Source organism: Thermobia domestica, chromosome 18, assembly GCF_964235325.1.
Source record: "Thermobia domestica chromosome 18, izTheDome1.hap1.1, whole genome shotgun sequence".
NCBI classification, from domain to species: Eukaryota; Metazoa; Arthropoda; class Insecta; order Zygentoma; family Lepismatidae; genus Thermobia; species Thermobia domestica.
Window position 1 is genome coordinate 43718943 of NC_137471.1, and position 17437 is coordinate 43736379.

Sequence of the window (17437 nt, forward strand, 5' to 3'; positions counted from 1 at the left end):
GAGGAGGGGAACTGATCAACTTCTGTAAATAGAAGTTACTTGCTTAGTTGGAAACACTTACTTAAATCAGCACAAGAGAAGAAGATATACATGGAAATCCTCAATAGACGGACGAAAACATCAGATAGACTATGTTATGATTCAGGGCGAAGATCCTTGACGGGGCCGACAACTTCTCTAATCATAACTTTGTGCTGTCCAAAGTAAGTATTCAACTCACCAGAAGAAAAGAACGCAACAAGAACTTGAGTGATGAAGGGAAAAGAGTAGTAACAAATGGTGGGAACAGGGTTGGCAAAACCATGGTTTTTATTGAAAAAAAAAGTTTTTTTCTGGTTTAAACCAAGTTTTTTTTTTTTTTTTATTTAAATAATTTGCTCTATGTATTTATATCACATATGGACAGAAATAAGTTTGTTTAGCCTTGGTTATTATGCAACAACCGGGTTATGCTGAAAAAGGTCAAATAAGCTTAAAGCGGAATCCAAACCGTTTCTCGGCTTACATCCTAGAGAAACTGTTCTCCATTTAGACTCGAAACTGGGACTAATTGGCCACAAGTGCGATACGTCTGCCTATTCACTCACGAAGGACTCCTGATAAAAGTACGTTGTACTGATCTCTACATACTTGTTAATATAAGTGTCAAGAGTCATTTCAGAAGCACAAAACGATAAACAGTTGCATAAGTGAAACCACTATACAGAACTACATGGACAATTTCAAAATACTGCAGAGTACAGAAGAAGTAATTTAGTCCAAGTTAGTTTATTACGACTTTTATTAGTCCAAGTTAAAGAAATGCAACGACTTAATTTGGATATCAGTAAGAAAAGTGAATAAAGATACGAATTATATGAGGTCACTTTGGTTCTGACCCATTTATACATAAATAGATACCAAAGATACTTCTGGTTTCAATAAATGCCTCTCGTGGGATTTGTATGACCCTTTCCCCCCCCCCCCCCAAAAAAGTACGGCATTTTGATGCATTTTATCAATAGTAAACATTATTAAAACGAAACAATATTTAGATTTTTTCTTTGATTGCAATTGCATAACAATAATAATGAACTACAAACCAACAAAAAAATCCATAAACCTAAAAAGTTGCTTTCGCAGTATAATCTCTTTGAGTAATAAAGGGGAAATTTAGGTCTGAATATAATACGGATGATATACGGGAGTGAAACGTGATAACCCATAAATGTATGTTCATCAAGATTTTACGAACACTTACACTTTTACGACCATTTTTCGTGTTTTGGTTTAAACCCTTTGAAAGAAAGAAAGAAAGAAACCAGCTAGTTTAAACTAAGCTTTAAACCATGTTGGTTTAAACCAGCCAACCCTGGTTGGAAGCATATTAAACTTCGCATACGGCAGGCTGCAGTAGAGATAGTAGGTTACTGCGAACACAAAACGGCTAAGAAATCATTGGTTACAGAACAGATGATGCAGAACATGAGAGAAAGGAGAGCGTGAAAACAGTTTAATACAGAAGAGGGCAAAAAGATATACAAGGGGTTACAACGAGTTACAAAAGGAAACAGACAGTGCAAGGGGAGAGTTTTACGTAAGAAAGTGTGAGAACATAGAAAGAGTTGGGAAATATAAAAGGAGATGAAATCTATGAAACTTCGGAGGAAACAAAGGAGTATTAGGATAGCAATAGAAAATTAGATTGGGAAGCGAGAGGAGTGAATCCTTACGAAAATGTAAACAATACGAGGTGAACTCCAAAAGCACTCCTTCTAATTTCCAAGAACAACAAGATACAGGGAACTAACCTGTGTCTATTTCTCAATAAACTTTCCCTCTTGTAATAAACTTATTTGTGCATTATTTTTGGTGTGCACAGATACGCACACGAAATATACTGTGTACGGTGTACTGTTTGGTGTACACGAAATATACTGTATGTGTGGTGTGGCTCAGACAATTTAATTTCCTTTTATTTTAAAAGGCTGCTACATTTAAACAAATAGTTATCTAAGCGTTGTGCATTCTCGTAAGGAATAGCAACATCCAACAGACGATGCAGCCAGCGGCCTTGGCAACCAACGGCAGCCAATCACAGTCCTACCTGTGCTTGCGTCACTTTGGTAGGTGGGACTCGCGTGAACCACGAGAACATGAGAGAAATTGCGTGACGTGGCTTCCATTCGGTGCCAAACGGATTTTCAAGAACAGATTCAACTTAACATCGCTGCTGAAATAATTACTAAAATGTAGAATATAAACGCATCCATTTATATTTTAGTCATCTGATTATATCAACATTTATATTGTTCTTAATATTACCTTGTATTTTCGAAGAAATGTAAGTATAGTGAGTAAAGCTGAGCGTGGGTTTACGCTCAAACACACATACAGTATATTTCGAGCTAAACTCAATCCACGCTTACATTTTTTAAAACAAGCTAGGTTATGATAAAACTCACGAAAAATGAGCGAGCTCAAATAAGCGCACACTAATTTACAACAATCCTGCATAATTCTTATGTATTCTATTTTCACCTTAGTTGGTGGGATGTAACTCCACCAATATCTCCCAACAATACCATTCATATCCCATGACTAAATAACATAACCTATATATGTAACTAAAGTACAAACAACAACGTATTTACTCCTAGACTTCTTACTCCTTTCATACATAGTAATTAACATTTTCCTTTTACATATTCTACCTCCAAGCCTTTTTATGCTTGTACTTATTTCTCCCTTACGTAAACTATTTCTTCCTTTTTTTTTAAACATAATATGTAAACATAACTACAAGACTCACAATTTCAACACTGATTTTCGTAACAAAAGAATAACTAACTTTCCCTCTTAAGAGTTCCAAACAATTTACTAAAGCATTTATAACCGAACATATTCTATATTGCGGCAAGTAATGACCATATGCGTTTCTGTACACGTGCAGATAAGCGAGAAAATCCAACGTGTATTCGCATTCGTCATGAAGAACATGCGCTTGGCATTCCTGTATAGAAAGCAATAAGCTATAAATTACGTTAGGTTTTGATCTTTATTCAGGGGAGCATGATTAGTGCCTGGTCAATCTTGCCCTCGATCTTATTTGAATATTTTGAAGTATGATAGCAGCACACAATGATAATCCGAATACCACCCTACTTATGTGTTTCTCCCAGGGTTGGTAAAAACCATGTTTTTTTTTTTAAAAAAGTTTTTTTTTTTGAAAAAAACCGTTCTTTTGGTTTAAACCAGGTTTTTTGGTTTAAATAATTTGCTCTATGTATTTATATTACATATGGACAGAAATAATTTTGTTTCGCCTTGGTGTTATGCAACAGGGTTATGCTGGAAGGGGTCACATAAGCTTAAAGAAGCTTAAAGTGGAATTAAAACCGCTTCTCGGCTTACATCCAAGATAAATTGTACATTTGGACACGAAACCGGGACTAAATGATCACAAACGCGATGAGTCTGCCGTCTCACTCACGAAGGACTCTTGATAAAAATTACTGATTAAAAGGTGAAAAGTTATAAAACTATGTAGATGCTTTGATATGTGGAAACGTCACCATGAAGTTCACACGATTTACAGCATTTTTCGTTCTTTTTTTTTTTTTTTTTTTTTTTTTTGGTTTAAACTTTAAAAAAAAGTTTAAACCAGCCAACCCTGGTTGCTCCGATCAAATTTGTTTCCCTGAATGACTTTCCAGATCTGTGGAAACCCTGAAAATATGTGATAGGAATTCTTAGTGACATTTGTAAATATCGACTCACGATGGTACCTACGACTATCGAGATATCGATACGGTTCTATCGCTAAAATTTTTCGTGTTGGAGCACTGAAAGCATCGCCAATAATGCTATTTTTTGTTTGTATTGGCTCAATAGTTCGTAACTTTTGAGCAACTAACCACCAACAAGCTGATGCTAAAGGGTTCTCTCTTTCATGTGCTTTTGGTTTAATTTTCATTCATGAATATATGTATTTCTCTTTATTATTCTTAATAAATTGTTCCTTGTACACAGTTGGGAATGAGTAGCCGGCGATCTCGACATGTTCAATAAGTATACCCCAGTTTAGGCTTACCAAATATGGCAGCTCTACTTCTGCCTTGGCTTGCTGTCTCCTAACCTAACCCCTTCCAAACAGGCATGGAAGATGGTGGGATGGCGTCTGACAGCCTTCGGGCTCCGAGAATGACTATCGGTCAGCTGCCAAGATGTACAGCAATCGTGGTATACCATACCACAGATAGCTGGCAACCGGCTAGCTGCCTGGCGGAATAACTGCTTGTGTAGCCGCTAGGAGCAGTTACATATATTAAGGTGAGTAAATTCGAGACTACAACGGGTGACATGTTGCGACAACTACCAAATACCATCACTTTATCCTCCCTGTGTGCCAACTTTGGGCCAATCCTTGAATTTCTAGAGGGTATTTTTAAATGTACTTTCACTAGTAGATAACAAAGGCATCCCAGAGCGGCCGTAGGGAATGATTCACATATAAGACAATAAACCCTTCACTAAACACGAGAGGGAGAACACACAAGAAAAGAAAAAAAGAATAGATATTGTTTTCACTATCAGAGACTAGTGAATATAACCGATTCTTAATTCTTCTTTGTTGTTCAGCATGTTAAAATAAGTGCTCATGAAACTTTTCATAATTCGACTTCCATTGGTTTGACAAAAAAGTTTATTTAAAAATTTCACCCTTTGTAAGATTTTCCTCTTCTGGCAAAAATCGCAGACCTTCAGAAAGACGCATGTAAGTCAACTATTATAACTCCGAGTTATACCTAATTTTAATTGCAATTAAGCGGTCTTTCCTTCCTTTAAGTCTAGTTCGAATACTCTCAAAAAGAAGGAAATAACAGAGGGGAGGTTTGAAATGTTTTAACGAAAACGTTCATTTCTTTAAAATTTTATTTGCATATCACTTCACAACAATGCCACAAAGTCAAGCAAAAAAGAAAAAAATAAGCATACCTCATTACACTTGATTGATTTGTTACGGTTTAACAGGACTGTCAGCAGCCAGGCGATTGGTTGATTGATTTGTTATGGTTTATCAGGACTGTCAGCAGCCAGGCTATTGGTCGATTCATTTGTTACGGTTTAATAGAACTGTCAGCAGCCAGGCTATTGGTTGATTCATTTGTTACGGTTTAATAGAACTGTCAGCAACCAGGTTATTGGTTGATTGATTTCTTACGGTTTAATAGAACTGTCAGCAACCAGGTTATTGGTTGATTGATTTGTTACGGTTTAACAGGACTGTCAGCAGCCAGGCTATTGGTTGATTGGTTTGTTACGGTTTAATAGGACTTTCAGCAGCCAGGCTATTGGTTGACTGATTTGTTACGGTTTAACAGAACTGTCAGCAGCCAGGCTATTGGTTGATTGGTTTGTTACGGTTTAATAGGACTTTCAGCAGCCAGGCTATTGGTTGACTGATTTGTTACGGTTTAACAGGACTGTCAGCAGCCAGGCTATTGGTTGATTGATTTCTTACGGTTTAATAGAACTGTCAGCAACCAGGTTATTGGTTGATTGATTTGTTACGGTTTAACAGGACTGTCAGCAGCCAGGCTATTGGTTGATTGGTTTGTTACGGTTTAATAGGACTTTCAGCAGCCAGGCTATTGGTTGACTGATTTGTTACGGTTTAACAGAACTGTCAGCAGCCAGGCTATTGGTTGATTGGTTTGTTACGGTTTAATAGGACTTTCAGCAGCCAGGCTATTGGTTGACTGATTTGTTACGGTTTAACAGGACTGTCAGCAGCCAGGCTATTGGTTGATTGGTTTGTTACGGTTTAATAGGACTTTCAGCAGCCAGGCTATTGGTTGACTGATTTGTTACGGTTTAACAGAACTGTCAGCAGCCAGGCTATTGGTTGATTGGTTTGTTACGGTTTAATAGGACTTTCAGCAGCCAGGCTATTGGTTGACTGATTTGTTACGGTTTAACAGGACTGTCAGCAGCCAGGCTATTGGTTGATTGGTTTGTTACGGTTTAATAGGACTTTCAGCAGCCAGGCTATTGGTTGACTGATTTGTTACGGTTTAACAGGACTGTCAGCAGCCAGGCTATTGGTTGATTGGTTTGTTACGGTTTAATAGGACTTTCAGCAGCCAGGCTATTGGTTGATTCATTTATTACGGTTTAATATAACTGTCAGCAACCAGGTTATTGGTTGATTCATTTGTTACGGTTTAATAGAACTGTCAGCAACCAGGTTATTGGTTGATTGATTTGTTACGGTTTAACAGGACTGTCAGCAGCCAGGCTATTGGTTGATTGGTTTGTTACGGTTTAATAGGACTTTCAGCAGCCAGGCTATTGGTTGACTGATTTGTTACGGTTTAATATAACTGTCAGCAGCCAGGCTATTGGTTGATTGGTTTGTTACGGTTTAATAGGACTTTCAGCAGCCAGGCTATTGGTTGACTGATTTGTTACGGTTTAATATAACTGTCAGCAGCCAGGCTATTGGTTGATTGGTTTGTTACGGTTTAATAGGACTTTCAGCAGCCAGGCTATTGGTTGATTCATTTGTTACGGTTTAATATAACTGTCAGCAACCAGGTTATTGGTTGATTCATTTGTTACGGTTTAATAGAACTGTCAGCAACCAGGTTATTGGTTGATTGATTTGTTACGGTTTAACAGGACTGTCAGCAGCCAGGCTATTGGTTGATTGGTTTGTTACGGTTTAATAGGACTTTCAGCAGCCAGGCTATTGGTTGACTGATTTGTTACGGTTTAACAGAACTGTCAGCAGCCAGGCTATTGGTTGATTGGTTTGTTACGGTTTAATAGGACTTTCAGCAGCCAGGCTATTGGTTGACTGATTTGTTACGGTTTAACAGGACTGTCAGCAGCCAGGCTATTGGTTGATTGGTTTGTTACGGTTTAATAGGACTTTCAGCAGCCAGGCTATTGGTTGACTGATTTGTTACGGTTTAACAGAACTGTCAGCAGCCAGGCTATTGGTTGATTGATCTGCTACGGTTTAACAGAACTGTCAGCAGCCAGGCTATTGGTTTCGTCATGATAAACTCAATGGCCATCTGTATATAACACATTAAGAATCAGGGTATCGTTCTAGCAACGCTCGAAACTCTTGATGGTATTCCTTGCTTGTACTAGTATGTTGTTTGGTGTGTGATACACCAAAGATCGAGCTTTGGCAGAGTCAACAGCTATGGTGGAAAAGTACAAACATGTAGCAAACAAAGAGGTGGTCATACAAATTCGTCTTTAGTATATCATGAGCGTGTAGCCCGAAGGAAACCTGGTTATCGGTAGTACATCTGCCACTACGTAGTGGAAAATTACATGACTGTCAGAAATACAATGCACATGAGCTGTATACCGTTACTAGCATAATAGTCGCACTTTTTGTACAATTTTTTTAATGCAAAAATCCAACTGCGACTATTACACGAAGCATGCTGCCATTCAATTATTGCTACAATCAAACCAGCCAGGAAGTGATTTTCGGAATCACAACCAGATGTTTGAAACCCTCGAGGTAATACGATGGAATACGATGCCCTCAAGGCAATACGATGTCAACAGAGATCAGGCAACTTACTTTCACTCTCCATTCTGCATGCCCCCTCCAAGTGTGACCCATCCCAGTATGGCACCTGTTTGAAACCAGAGCAGTCGAGATGGTTGTTAACAGATGCCGTACTGGGATGAGTCATACTTGGAGAGGAGCGCGCAGAATGGAGAGTGGAAGTAGGTTTCCTGATCTCTGTTGGCAGATGGGTTCGCGATGTCACGTTCAGTAAACACGAAAACTTCTTTTCCTCGGACTCGCGCAATCTGCGACTATTTTGCGAGGAAATTTTTTGGTGAATATTTCAACCTCAAACTTAAGGTGCGACTATTATGTGAGGACGACTATTACGCGAGTAAACACGGTAATTTCGGATAAATATTTCACAACGTTAGGCTAACGATGGTTCGTTTGCTTCTGTTCACAGCGCGAATAGTAATGAAAGCACCAGAAGCAAGCCGAATTTTCAAGTGATGAACAATATCAACTTGTTTCAGCAAAGAGGAACGAGAAGAGTGATTGATTGAGGTTTAATGCTATTTGTCCCCGTCAAGATCAACAAACTGACGTAAATAAAATTTTTAAAAAAACATCAAAATGTAACAAAAATACTGCTGAAAAATGAGAAGTAAAAAACTAAGAGAAGAGATAAAATAATAAATATATAAGAATATCAAATCTACAACAACAATAAACAGGAAATATATAACAATAATAAATAATAAAGATAAAACAATACCAATAAATAGTAAAAACAGAACAATAACAGTAAACACTAATAATGGTAACAATAATAATAAATAGTAAAAAAACAATAAAAAGTCAGAATAAAAGTGCAGCAATAATAAATACACGAAAAAAGGCTAAAAAAGCTCAGAGAACGTGGGCAATGCTACAAACGTGCGCAAAAGTAAATACATGCTCAACAATATCAATATCATTGCCCAGTACACGGTCAAGTGTAAACTCGCTTGAGATCTGACAAGGGCAACATTCCGATTTGATGAATTCAATTGCTGAAAATGATTACTAGCACTTGATTCAGCACCAAAAGAAACAGAGAAAAAGAGGGTGTTCAGTGGCAGACCGTGTACAGGGTGGGAGATAAGTGAGGGTAAAGTGCGAAGATAGAACGTAGAAAACGTCTAGAAATGCCATGTTAAGTTTGAAACGAGTAGAGGGATTGATATCAAATGTTGGATATGAGGAATGCATGTAGAGCTCCACTGAATAGGCGTAATGTGAATGGGGGACATCTGGAAAGCCGCCATGTTGGAACTAAAGCAAGAAGAATACACCGGAAAGGGGTTACGTGACTATGTCGCAACGTGGCTCTTGATACACACCGTCTATTGAAATCAATAGTGGCCAATACGGTTCGAGATCTCTATTTAATTGTAATTGTTACGGACCTTAAGAATGATTGTGTGGTTGATACAAAAATGGAGACAACAGTGGGCACATTTGAAAAACGATAAAGATAGAAAATCGGGGTTGTCACAGCTATCGCCGGTATTGAAATTAAAGCAGTAGTCGACATGTGTCATGAATGCGCCAGGTGCTGTTTGCAAATATCCAGTTTTGTAGAAATCATATCTAATCATAACTTGGAACCTTGGTGCTGTAAACTGGCAGTGGGTGAGTGATTGCAAGTTAATGATGTCATCCCGTTGTCATATTTTGAAGTCAGATGACAGAAAAACGGTATCTGTTATATATTTTACGAAATTCTTATATGGGCGGAAAAAGAACACATCCAACGGTTGTATGAGTAACGTACAACCATCATCAGGGATAAGGAGTCGGGTAAGTTCATCACTGTTCGGTTTCTGCACCAACTCCCAACTCCTGATTTTTATTGGTTCTCCATGAATTAACGAGGAGCAGCAGTTTTATTTGCTCTACAGAGAGTCAGGAAACGTCAGTCATGAACTCTTTCAGGTTGTCCTTGGTCATATTTGCACTTTTATCAGCATGAGTGGATCGGGACTTTTGTTGGCTGAAAAGTGTCCTCATTCGTTTTATGGTTGTTCCACATTCACGTCACCTTTACGACAGTATTGCTACACTGACGTAGCAAATAAAACGTAAATGAGGTCTCAAACGTATTGGCCAGTATTGGTTTCAATAGATGCTGTGTGAGAGCCATATGTCACATAACCTCTTTTCCGTATCTTGTTCTTGCGCTAAACCCAACATGGGTTTTCGGATGTCCCCCATGATTCACATTACACCTATTCAATGGAGTTCTACATGCATTCCTCATATCCAACGTTTGACCTCAATCCCTCTACTCGTTTCAATATTAACATGGCATTTCTAGACATTTTCCACTTTCTATTTTCGCACTTTCCCCTCACTTATCTTCAACCCTGTATACGGTCTCAGATATCTGTTTCTTTTGGTGCTGAATTCATCAAATCGGAATGTTCCCTTGTGAGTATTCAGGACATTCAACAAGAATATGCCGAATACTCAGTGGACGAACGAGCAGATGAATAAACAATACAACCGTAGTCTTACTTGGACCAAATTAGACTATGGTATAATCGTACAGAACCATATGATCACAAACCAGGTGCGGTGGGAAAGTGCACGAATCACGTTCATAGCTCGAAGACAAGAACACTTAAGATTCCGAATGTGTGGTGCTCATATTAAGCGACAATCAACATTCAAGCCCAAAAATCAAACCGTATCAACAGAGAGAGACGAGTGACACCAAAATACAAATTCGGATCAAGAAGGCAAATTCTTTGACAGTAGAAGTGCTTTCTTTTCTTTTTTTTCTTTTTTTTCTTTTTTTTTTTCAGAAAACCAAAAGTGTCTCGTTCGAGACCAACGAAAAAGACAATTTAATGTAAGTTGAGGCTGTTTAGTGTCGCGAAGATATCTGGAGCGGCAATAAATAACTAGATCAACAGATAGCTGACCACAGGTAGGATAAAACACCGCGGACTGCGACAGCAAGCACTGTAACACTAAGGACTCTACTCTAAGGGGATACCATTTTCCTGCAGAAATCGACCTGCAAGCCTCACTCACAGCTCACACGCACTCTAAAACACGGTTTGTTAAGGAATTTAGATAAAAACTAAACCACATGAACATGACGACACTATTGGAAGGACCAAAGCCTCATGCCATCGAGGTGGGGAACTCTCCTGTGTAACAGTAGTTATGTGGAAAATTATGAAAACTTTGAACTACAAACAATTACTGTGGTATTATTTGTCAGATAGTTCCGCGTTTTCATAATTTTCCAGGCCAACAACTTACAACGATGATTATGTAACATCGAGTTATTTAACCAGAATTGGAGCTGACAAATCTCTAAGAGTAGACCGATATATGCACAAATAATCACGAAATTCGTCACTGAATAGGGAGATAAATTATAATTCGTTCATATTTCACGATAACTTTTACAAAAACATATTTGATTTTGATATATTTTTTCTGAGGTTTCTCAATTACCCACAATTCTCTGCTTAAAATGAGTTAAGATGAGAATGGAGAAAGAATTTAACACAACCAGCTCTAATCCTCTCATGATTTACGTTATATATCGCATGACAGATTTCGTTAATATTAGTGGATTTTGATAGAATATGATCTATATGTCCTACGAGGCTTTCCCTCACTCTCTACAAGTGGGGTTGAAACAGTCAACGATAAGGAAGCTATCCTTCTTTTCCCTTCTACGGTTTCAAATACAAAATGTTTCTCCCAGATTTTCTCGGTTCTTACGTAATATAGTGAAACTGGTGAAGGATAAGGCGAGAAAATATACAATTAAAAAAAAAAAAGTTTCGCTCGCTTATAAAACAACATAATGAATACTTTCAGTTATTAATTTAAGTAAATGTCAAGATAACTGCAAAACTTACCACAGGTTTATCCCACCATCTAACATTTTTTCTCTGAAGATCTAGAATAGAAAAGAGCTTCTCGCCCCACTTTAGTCTTAGAAAATTTTCAAACAATGTACATTTCTCTGCTACGACGTTAGACCAACTTTCAGGAGGCTTCCATCTGAAAGCACATCTGAATATTTTCTTGGCTTGTAGCCATCTTTGTAAAATGATAATAACTCCTCCTGTAGCTTTCAAATAGATATTATGAGTCACGCAGTGCTAAAATATACAGAAATCTATCATTATAAATATTTGAATATATCACGCTACTAGTTATGTCTACAACCTAAGACTACTAATTATTTATTTCACTGATAAGAGTATATTCAGTAAAATGTTACACACGTTGCACGTTATCCAACTATGCATAAATAATTAGATATAGTATTTAACTTTCTGTTGCGTAGCTATTTTCTTTCTAATATATCTGGCTCACTTATTTTCCTGTGAGCATCATAAGAGAAACTAATTTTTAAAATTAAGTCTTGAACTTCTTCCCTTGCGTGCTAGCTTTTCTATCTTCTATATACACTGTTTAAAATAAAACGTTTAGTGCTTGTTTATCACAAACGGTTCGAAACAAAAGGGTGAAACGAAAAATAAGATAGAACGTTAGTGAGTTATCGAATGGAGCGCTCCCTTTCCACACGACGCTCCTTAACATGGAACACTGGGGAAACATCTAAAAGTTTTAAATAGCGAAGTAGCTAATTTTTTACAGTGCATTTTTTACATGAATATTCCTTTTGGTCGTAAATTTGTGTAGAATAATATTCGATGAAATCATAATACTTATGCACCACTACAATTTGTTATGAACGACAGCGTCATTTTTGTTTAATGTCTTAATCCAATGTTGACAATTAGGCTTGACAGATACCAACATAGATTTGAAACAATCTGAAACTTAGTTTCTATTTGCTAAGTAGTCATGGGTTCCTTTGTTTTACTAAAATAAGATTCATAGACAAGTATTTCTACGAGTGACGAAATTTTTATGTATAATGTTCATTTCCTTAATCCTTAATGGAGTGTTTTGATTCATTTAGACTCTCCAGAGAGGTAGTTCAAGATTAAGCAAAAACAAAAAACTTTCTCATGACAATGTTCACAGAAAGATAAGTCAGCGAAATATGTAAGGAAAGAAATAAATTACAACGCAGAGAAAAAAGGCATGATTCAATGCAATATTAGATTAAAGACACATATTAATGAAAAATAATGAACGAATTACCCGTGGATTGTCTACACATATATTGGATAGAAAACCAATCATATAAAAACTATATAAATGTGAGGAAAAAACTTAAAGAAATATACTTAAATCTCATGTTATTAAGACTATGAATCCACCTCTTAACACAGATTAAGGTACAGTCTTATTCACGAAAACTCGGCCGCCATTTCTCTTTTAGTGGCCATTATCGCAATCGTACACAGAATATTCAACACTTCGGCTTTTTTTTTTTTTTTTTTTAATCTCAATTGGCTGAAGAATATCTGTTTAATTATATTTATGGATGAGGATACATGAATTTTCAGAGAGATGGGTGGTTTGGTTTCTCCCCCTCCCTCCTCAAAAGGCTATACTTAGTAGGAATTTTAAGCAAAGCGATTCAACATATATTGAGAGTTCACACTCACCAATCAAAAATTCACTACAATAAAAAAACTTTCAGGATACTTCGGCCCCTCTCGCTGATGCCAAATCAGATACACAAGAAAGACCAGTTGAGAATGCTCCAAGAGCATTGCCAGAACGAAGTTTAAAAGAATGGGGAGACGGAGCGGGAAGGATAACTGTAATTGTTCCTACATTTGTATTTTAATCCGCAACTTCTTCTGTTTCTCGCAAAATATTATCTCTCTATGACTTACAGTTTTCGAGATATGGCTCATTAAATCTCTCGAAATTCGAACTTTCTTGGCCAATATCTGGGGAACGGTGGCCAGTTGGCCAGTGACCACCGGTTACTATTTGGTACCAAAATGTTCACCACCTTCTTAGGTATTGATCAACACCAATATGTTCTCTCTATTACTTACGGTTCCCGAGATATGGCTCCTTAAATCTCTGGAAATCGGTCATTTTTTGGCCAATATCTCGGAAATGGTAAGAGTGACGCGAAAAATTCCATTGTTTTCTCAGATAGTTTTTGATGCTCTATCGACTGGCAAGCTCAAAATTGAAAATATCACAAATGACAGACAGACAGATAATTCAGTAACCAACTTTTTTAGTTCGTTGAAAAAAAAAAGGGGGGGGGAAAGAATGAGGTCTTCCAATTAAATAATGCATAATTGATGTGACAAGATCCTTCAGTAGAAACTGTTTGGTTTTACTGAACTTCTAAAAACTTAGTGATTGAAAGTAGGGCAACTTTGACATTAGTTCGCGACAATGGTGAGGCATGCTTCTTCATCGCACGTAACTCGCAAGGGAAGACTTCCTATACCGTCCTCACTTCTACCTCAAGCGCATTAAAACTAATTCAATTACAATTAAGAGATGCGTTGAAGTTTCAACTCATTTTTTTGTTAATTAACTATAGATCAACACAATTGATGAGAGCTTAACTTACAATCTCTTCACGTCAACTACATAGGGAAGAGATTATTATTACTTTCCATGTATTACTGTTTTTACTTATTTGCTTTCCTGAAAATGCGAGCAATAAATGAGTTCAAAATAATGAACGTTAAATCAAAATACTATCGTGTTATTTAACGAATGTTGTCGTAAAAATTATTTTACTTTTAAAATTCATTTTCATGTGGCAGACGGTACTAAACAGCCCACTTTGCTGGTCTACACTCTATCTCAGACTAATTGATAGGAAACCAAGAAAACTTCCCTACTCTCCTCCTCTTTATCGCTGCAAGAGGGAAGGCAGGTTTACCACCCCTGATAGGGAAGGAAACGTTTCAGACATTCAATATTGTTTAAAATCTAAATTTTTCACTCCACTACGCGCGCGCTTTCTGTCAATGTGAGGGAGTTTGCTGTTCCTTCTAGCTACCCTCAATCCACTCATCATTCACCATTTCAATTAATATGGTTATTTTAAGAAAAGGATGTAGCATTGTTTATATATTTTATAGGCCTAACAAGTATTGATTTGATCATTTTAAAAAAAGCTATAACAACAGATGTTTATAAATCAAATTTATGCTGATTCTTTCATTTGATGTTAGAAGGGGGAGGGGAGATATGAGGAATTGTTGACTATGTTTTCAACTGTAAAGAAAGAAAAAATGTTGTATATTCGATTGTTATATATAAAGTTTGCAGTACCTGTTAACATTTTAAGCAGCAAGTAATTGTAATATGAAAAATATCTAGTGAATCCCACAACGAAGAAATGAGAGTTCCTAGGGGCAAGCATACAATAGGCAGCGGACTGCTGGAGAAAGGGGAAACGCCAGTTTGTCAAGCACAAATAACTAATAGGAATATAGTATTAAACATTGTTTCCAGTTGCTTTAATTTGAATCCCAATTAGGTTATTTGGAATTGATTCGCATTCTTTTTTTTTTTTTTTTTTCGTATATAGAGTATGATAACTGTTTTCATGGAAAAGGAGTGGACACACTTTTTAGTTTTTTTGTCATATGTTGTTATACTGTATGTTACGGAGGAATGGGGGAATAAATTACTTACTTCGATTCGATCCTTGGTCATGTAAATTCGTGGCTAGCGACATTGTGTCAGTGGGTTTTCTCGGGGTCTTTGCTGCCACTCTCTTCTTCCACCAACTCTTATTTATCATTCATTTTCAATAATCCTAATCTCCTTTAATTTATATGGCATGCGTGTGAGACGTTAACTAAAGATGTCCTTTTATTTTTCATGCATATGTTGCTGTAATGGATGCAATAGTTGTCAAGTGGTTCTGGCCACATTGACAGTGTGCGTTACGATATAGTCTGTGACAGCACAGCGCATGTGATGTAATGTGTGTTCGCTGTAAAGTGAATTAGAAATTAATAATAAATACGTTCTTGTGTAATACACTTAAGTGTATTAATTAATTATCATAGCAAACGATACAGTTGCTATATTAACATAAAAAAAAAGAAAAGAAAAAAAGGAAAAAGAAAGAAACATGATAAAATCATCATGCCGACACAATAAATTGTATGGTCCAACTCTGCCATCAGTTGTAATGCGCGCTCGAGTAGCAGACATAGTTCGCTATTTTAATGCTTCTGCACACCCTCCGTTTAAATTAATGAGCATACTTAAACTAAGTTGATAGTTATACATTAACCCATTTTGGTTACTCTGTTTAATGTGTTAAGAACTAAGAAGTACGTACACGACAACACGAGAGTTTCAATCCATTGTTTACACACTTAAAAAAAAAAAAAAAATCAATGAATGGGGTATTACTAAAGGGAACAGCAACACAGCTCCCGTCTGAAACAGTAGACAGCTAGCAGATGCGTGGTGGAGATATAAGTTCCTATCAACTTGTCTGAGACAGACTTTAGGAGCTAGCCCACGCCCTTTTCTGTACGTGATTCCAGGTTCGATTCGTGGTAGAACAACACTGAATGCATTACAATGGTTTGGATCCCAGCTTAAAATATAGGTCTATACTTCATATAGCATCGGAGCTGAAAAGGGATGCTAACTTCAACGAACAAATCGCCAACAGTATTCAAAATAACGTTTCTTCTGATATGAATAATCCATTTTACTGCTTACAGCTGAGTTCCAAATATCTTGGTTTTATAGCAACCAAATTAATCACTTTCTCATAAAGAAGTTTCTTTCCAATTAAAAGCTCTGAAAGCGTCGTCAAGTGTAAGTCCCGGATGTCCCTTGGGTACGTTTTGATCCTTTTAAAGCAGATAATGATCTTCCTAATGATACATTAGAGACGGAATTATAACTATTAACTAAGATTATAACTATTAATTTTAACAAGGATTGTCATTTGCGGTAGAATGTTGCAAACTTTCAGCTAATATTTAACTTATCTCTGACATTTTCCTGTATGAAATCTTCCAAGCTGTATAAAAATCATTTCTTACTTTATTAAAACCAATTATGAGTTGTTCTTCCATAACAAATGAAGAAGATGGGGAGGAACAGTTCGGGTTCAGGAGAGGCAAGGACACAGGAAGTGTAATTTGATTATTAAGAGCGATCTGTATAGAAAAAGGGAAAGATGTGGTACAACGAGATACTTTGTATCGTTTAATAATTACCAGTACCTTGGGCAGAAAGTGCTCATACTCAAGCAATATACTTGATATAATGTTAATTTAAAATAACAAAAGAAGAATGTTTTTAATATATATGGGAAGAAATATGCATTATTGTATAATTCGTTGCTATGTAGTTGTTTATATATACCTAATCAACATGTATGTTTGCAAGACAGTTTGAGTGAAAATACGTTAAAAGAGTCTCAACTAATAAACCATTTAATACCGATCATCAACTTTTAATTTCGATAGAAAAGGTGAGAATAATAGTGTATATAATTATTGAAGATATTTTTATGTGTAAACAATTACTACCACTCAAGATTTACTTATATCATTAGCCGAACCAGGTTGACGACTACCTTTGGTGAGTCGTTGTAAAATTTTTGGTTTACCTCACCCGGGAACTTTGTAAATTCATATCCTGAAGTACAAAGTAAGGGGGAATTTACTTCAGTAATAAGGTTCATGACTACGAACTTTACTATACTTAGAAGTGGTAAAATAATCACAAGAAAAATGATGATCAGTGAGGTAATGGAGAAAGAAACTGGTGACAGTGGTAACGAAGAACAAAGTATAGCTCCTGTTGTACCTGAAATGTTGACCTTTGAAGATAAAATCTTAATGGCTCTACAGCGACAAGAACAAAATCTGGCTCAGATGTCCAATGAACTAAAACAGACGATGGAGCGGAAATCCGAAGAATCCAGCAAACAGTATGAGGAATTAAAACAGACGA

General features: G+C 36.7%; 1 protein-coding gene across 8 annotated transcripts in view; it reads right to left on the reverse strand.

The window, feature by feature from the left end:
- LOC145675464 (uncharacterized) overlaps positions 1 to 17437 on the reverse strand; it is a 209781-nt gene that overhangs the window by 160262 nt on the left and 32082 nt on the right. For all 8 annotated transcript variants that reach the window (XM_081745895.1, XM_081745901.1, XM_081745899.1 and 5 more), the window contains one exon: positions 11452 to 11697. In XM_081745895.1, coding sequence (XP_081602021.1) covers positions 11452 to 11697 — 246 coding nt within the window. The remainder of the gene's footprint in view (positions 1 to 11451; positions 11698 to 17437) is intronic.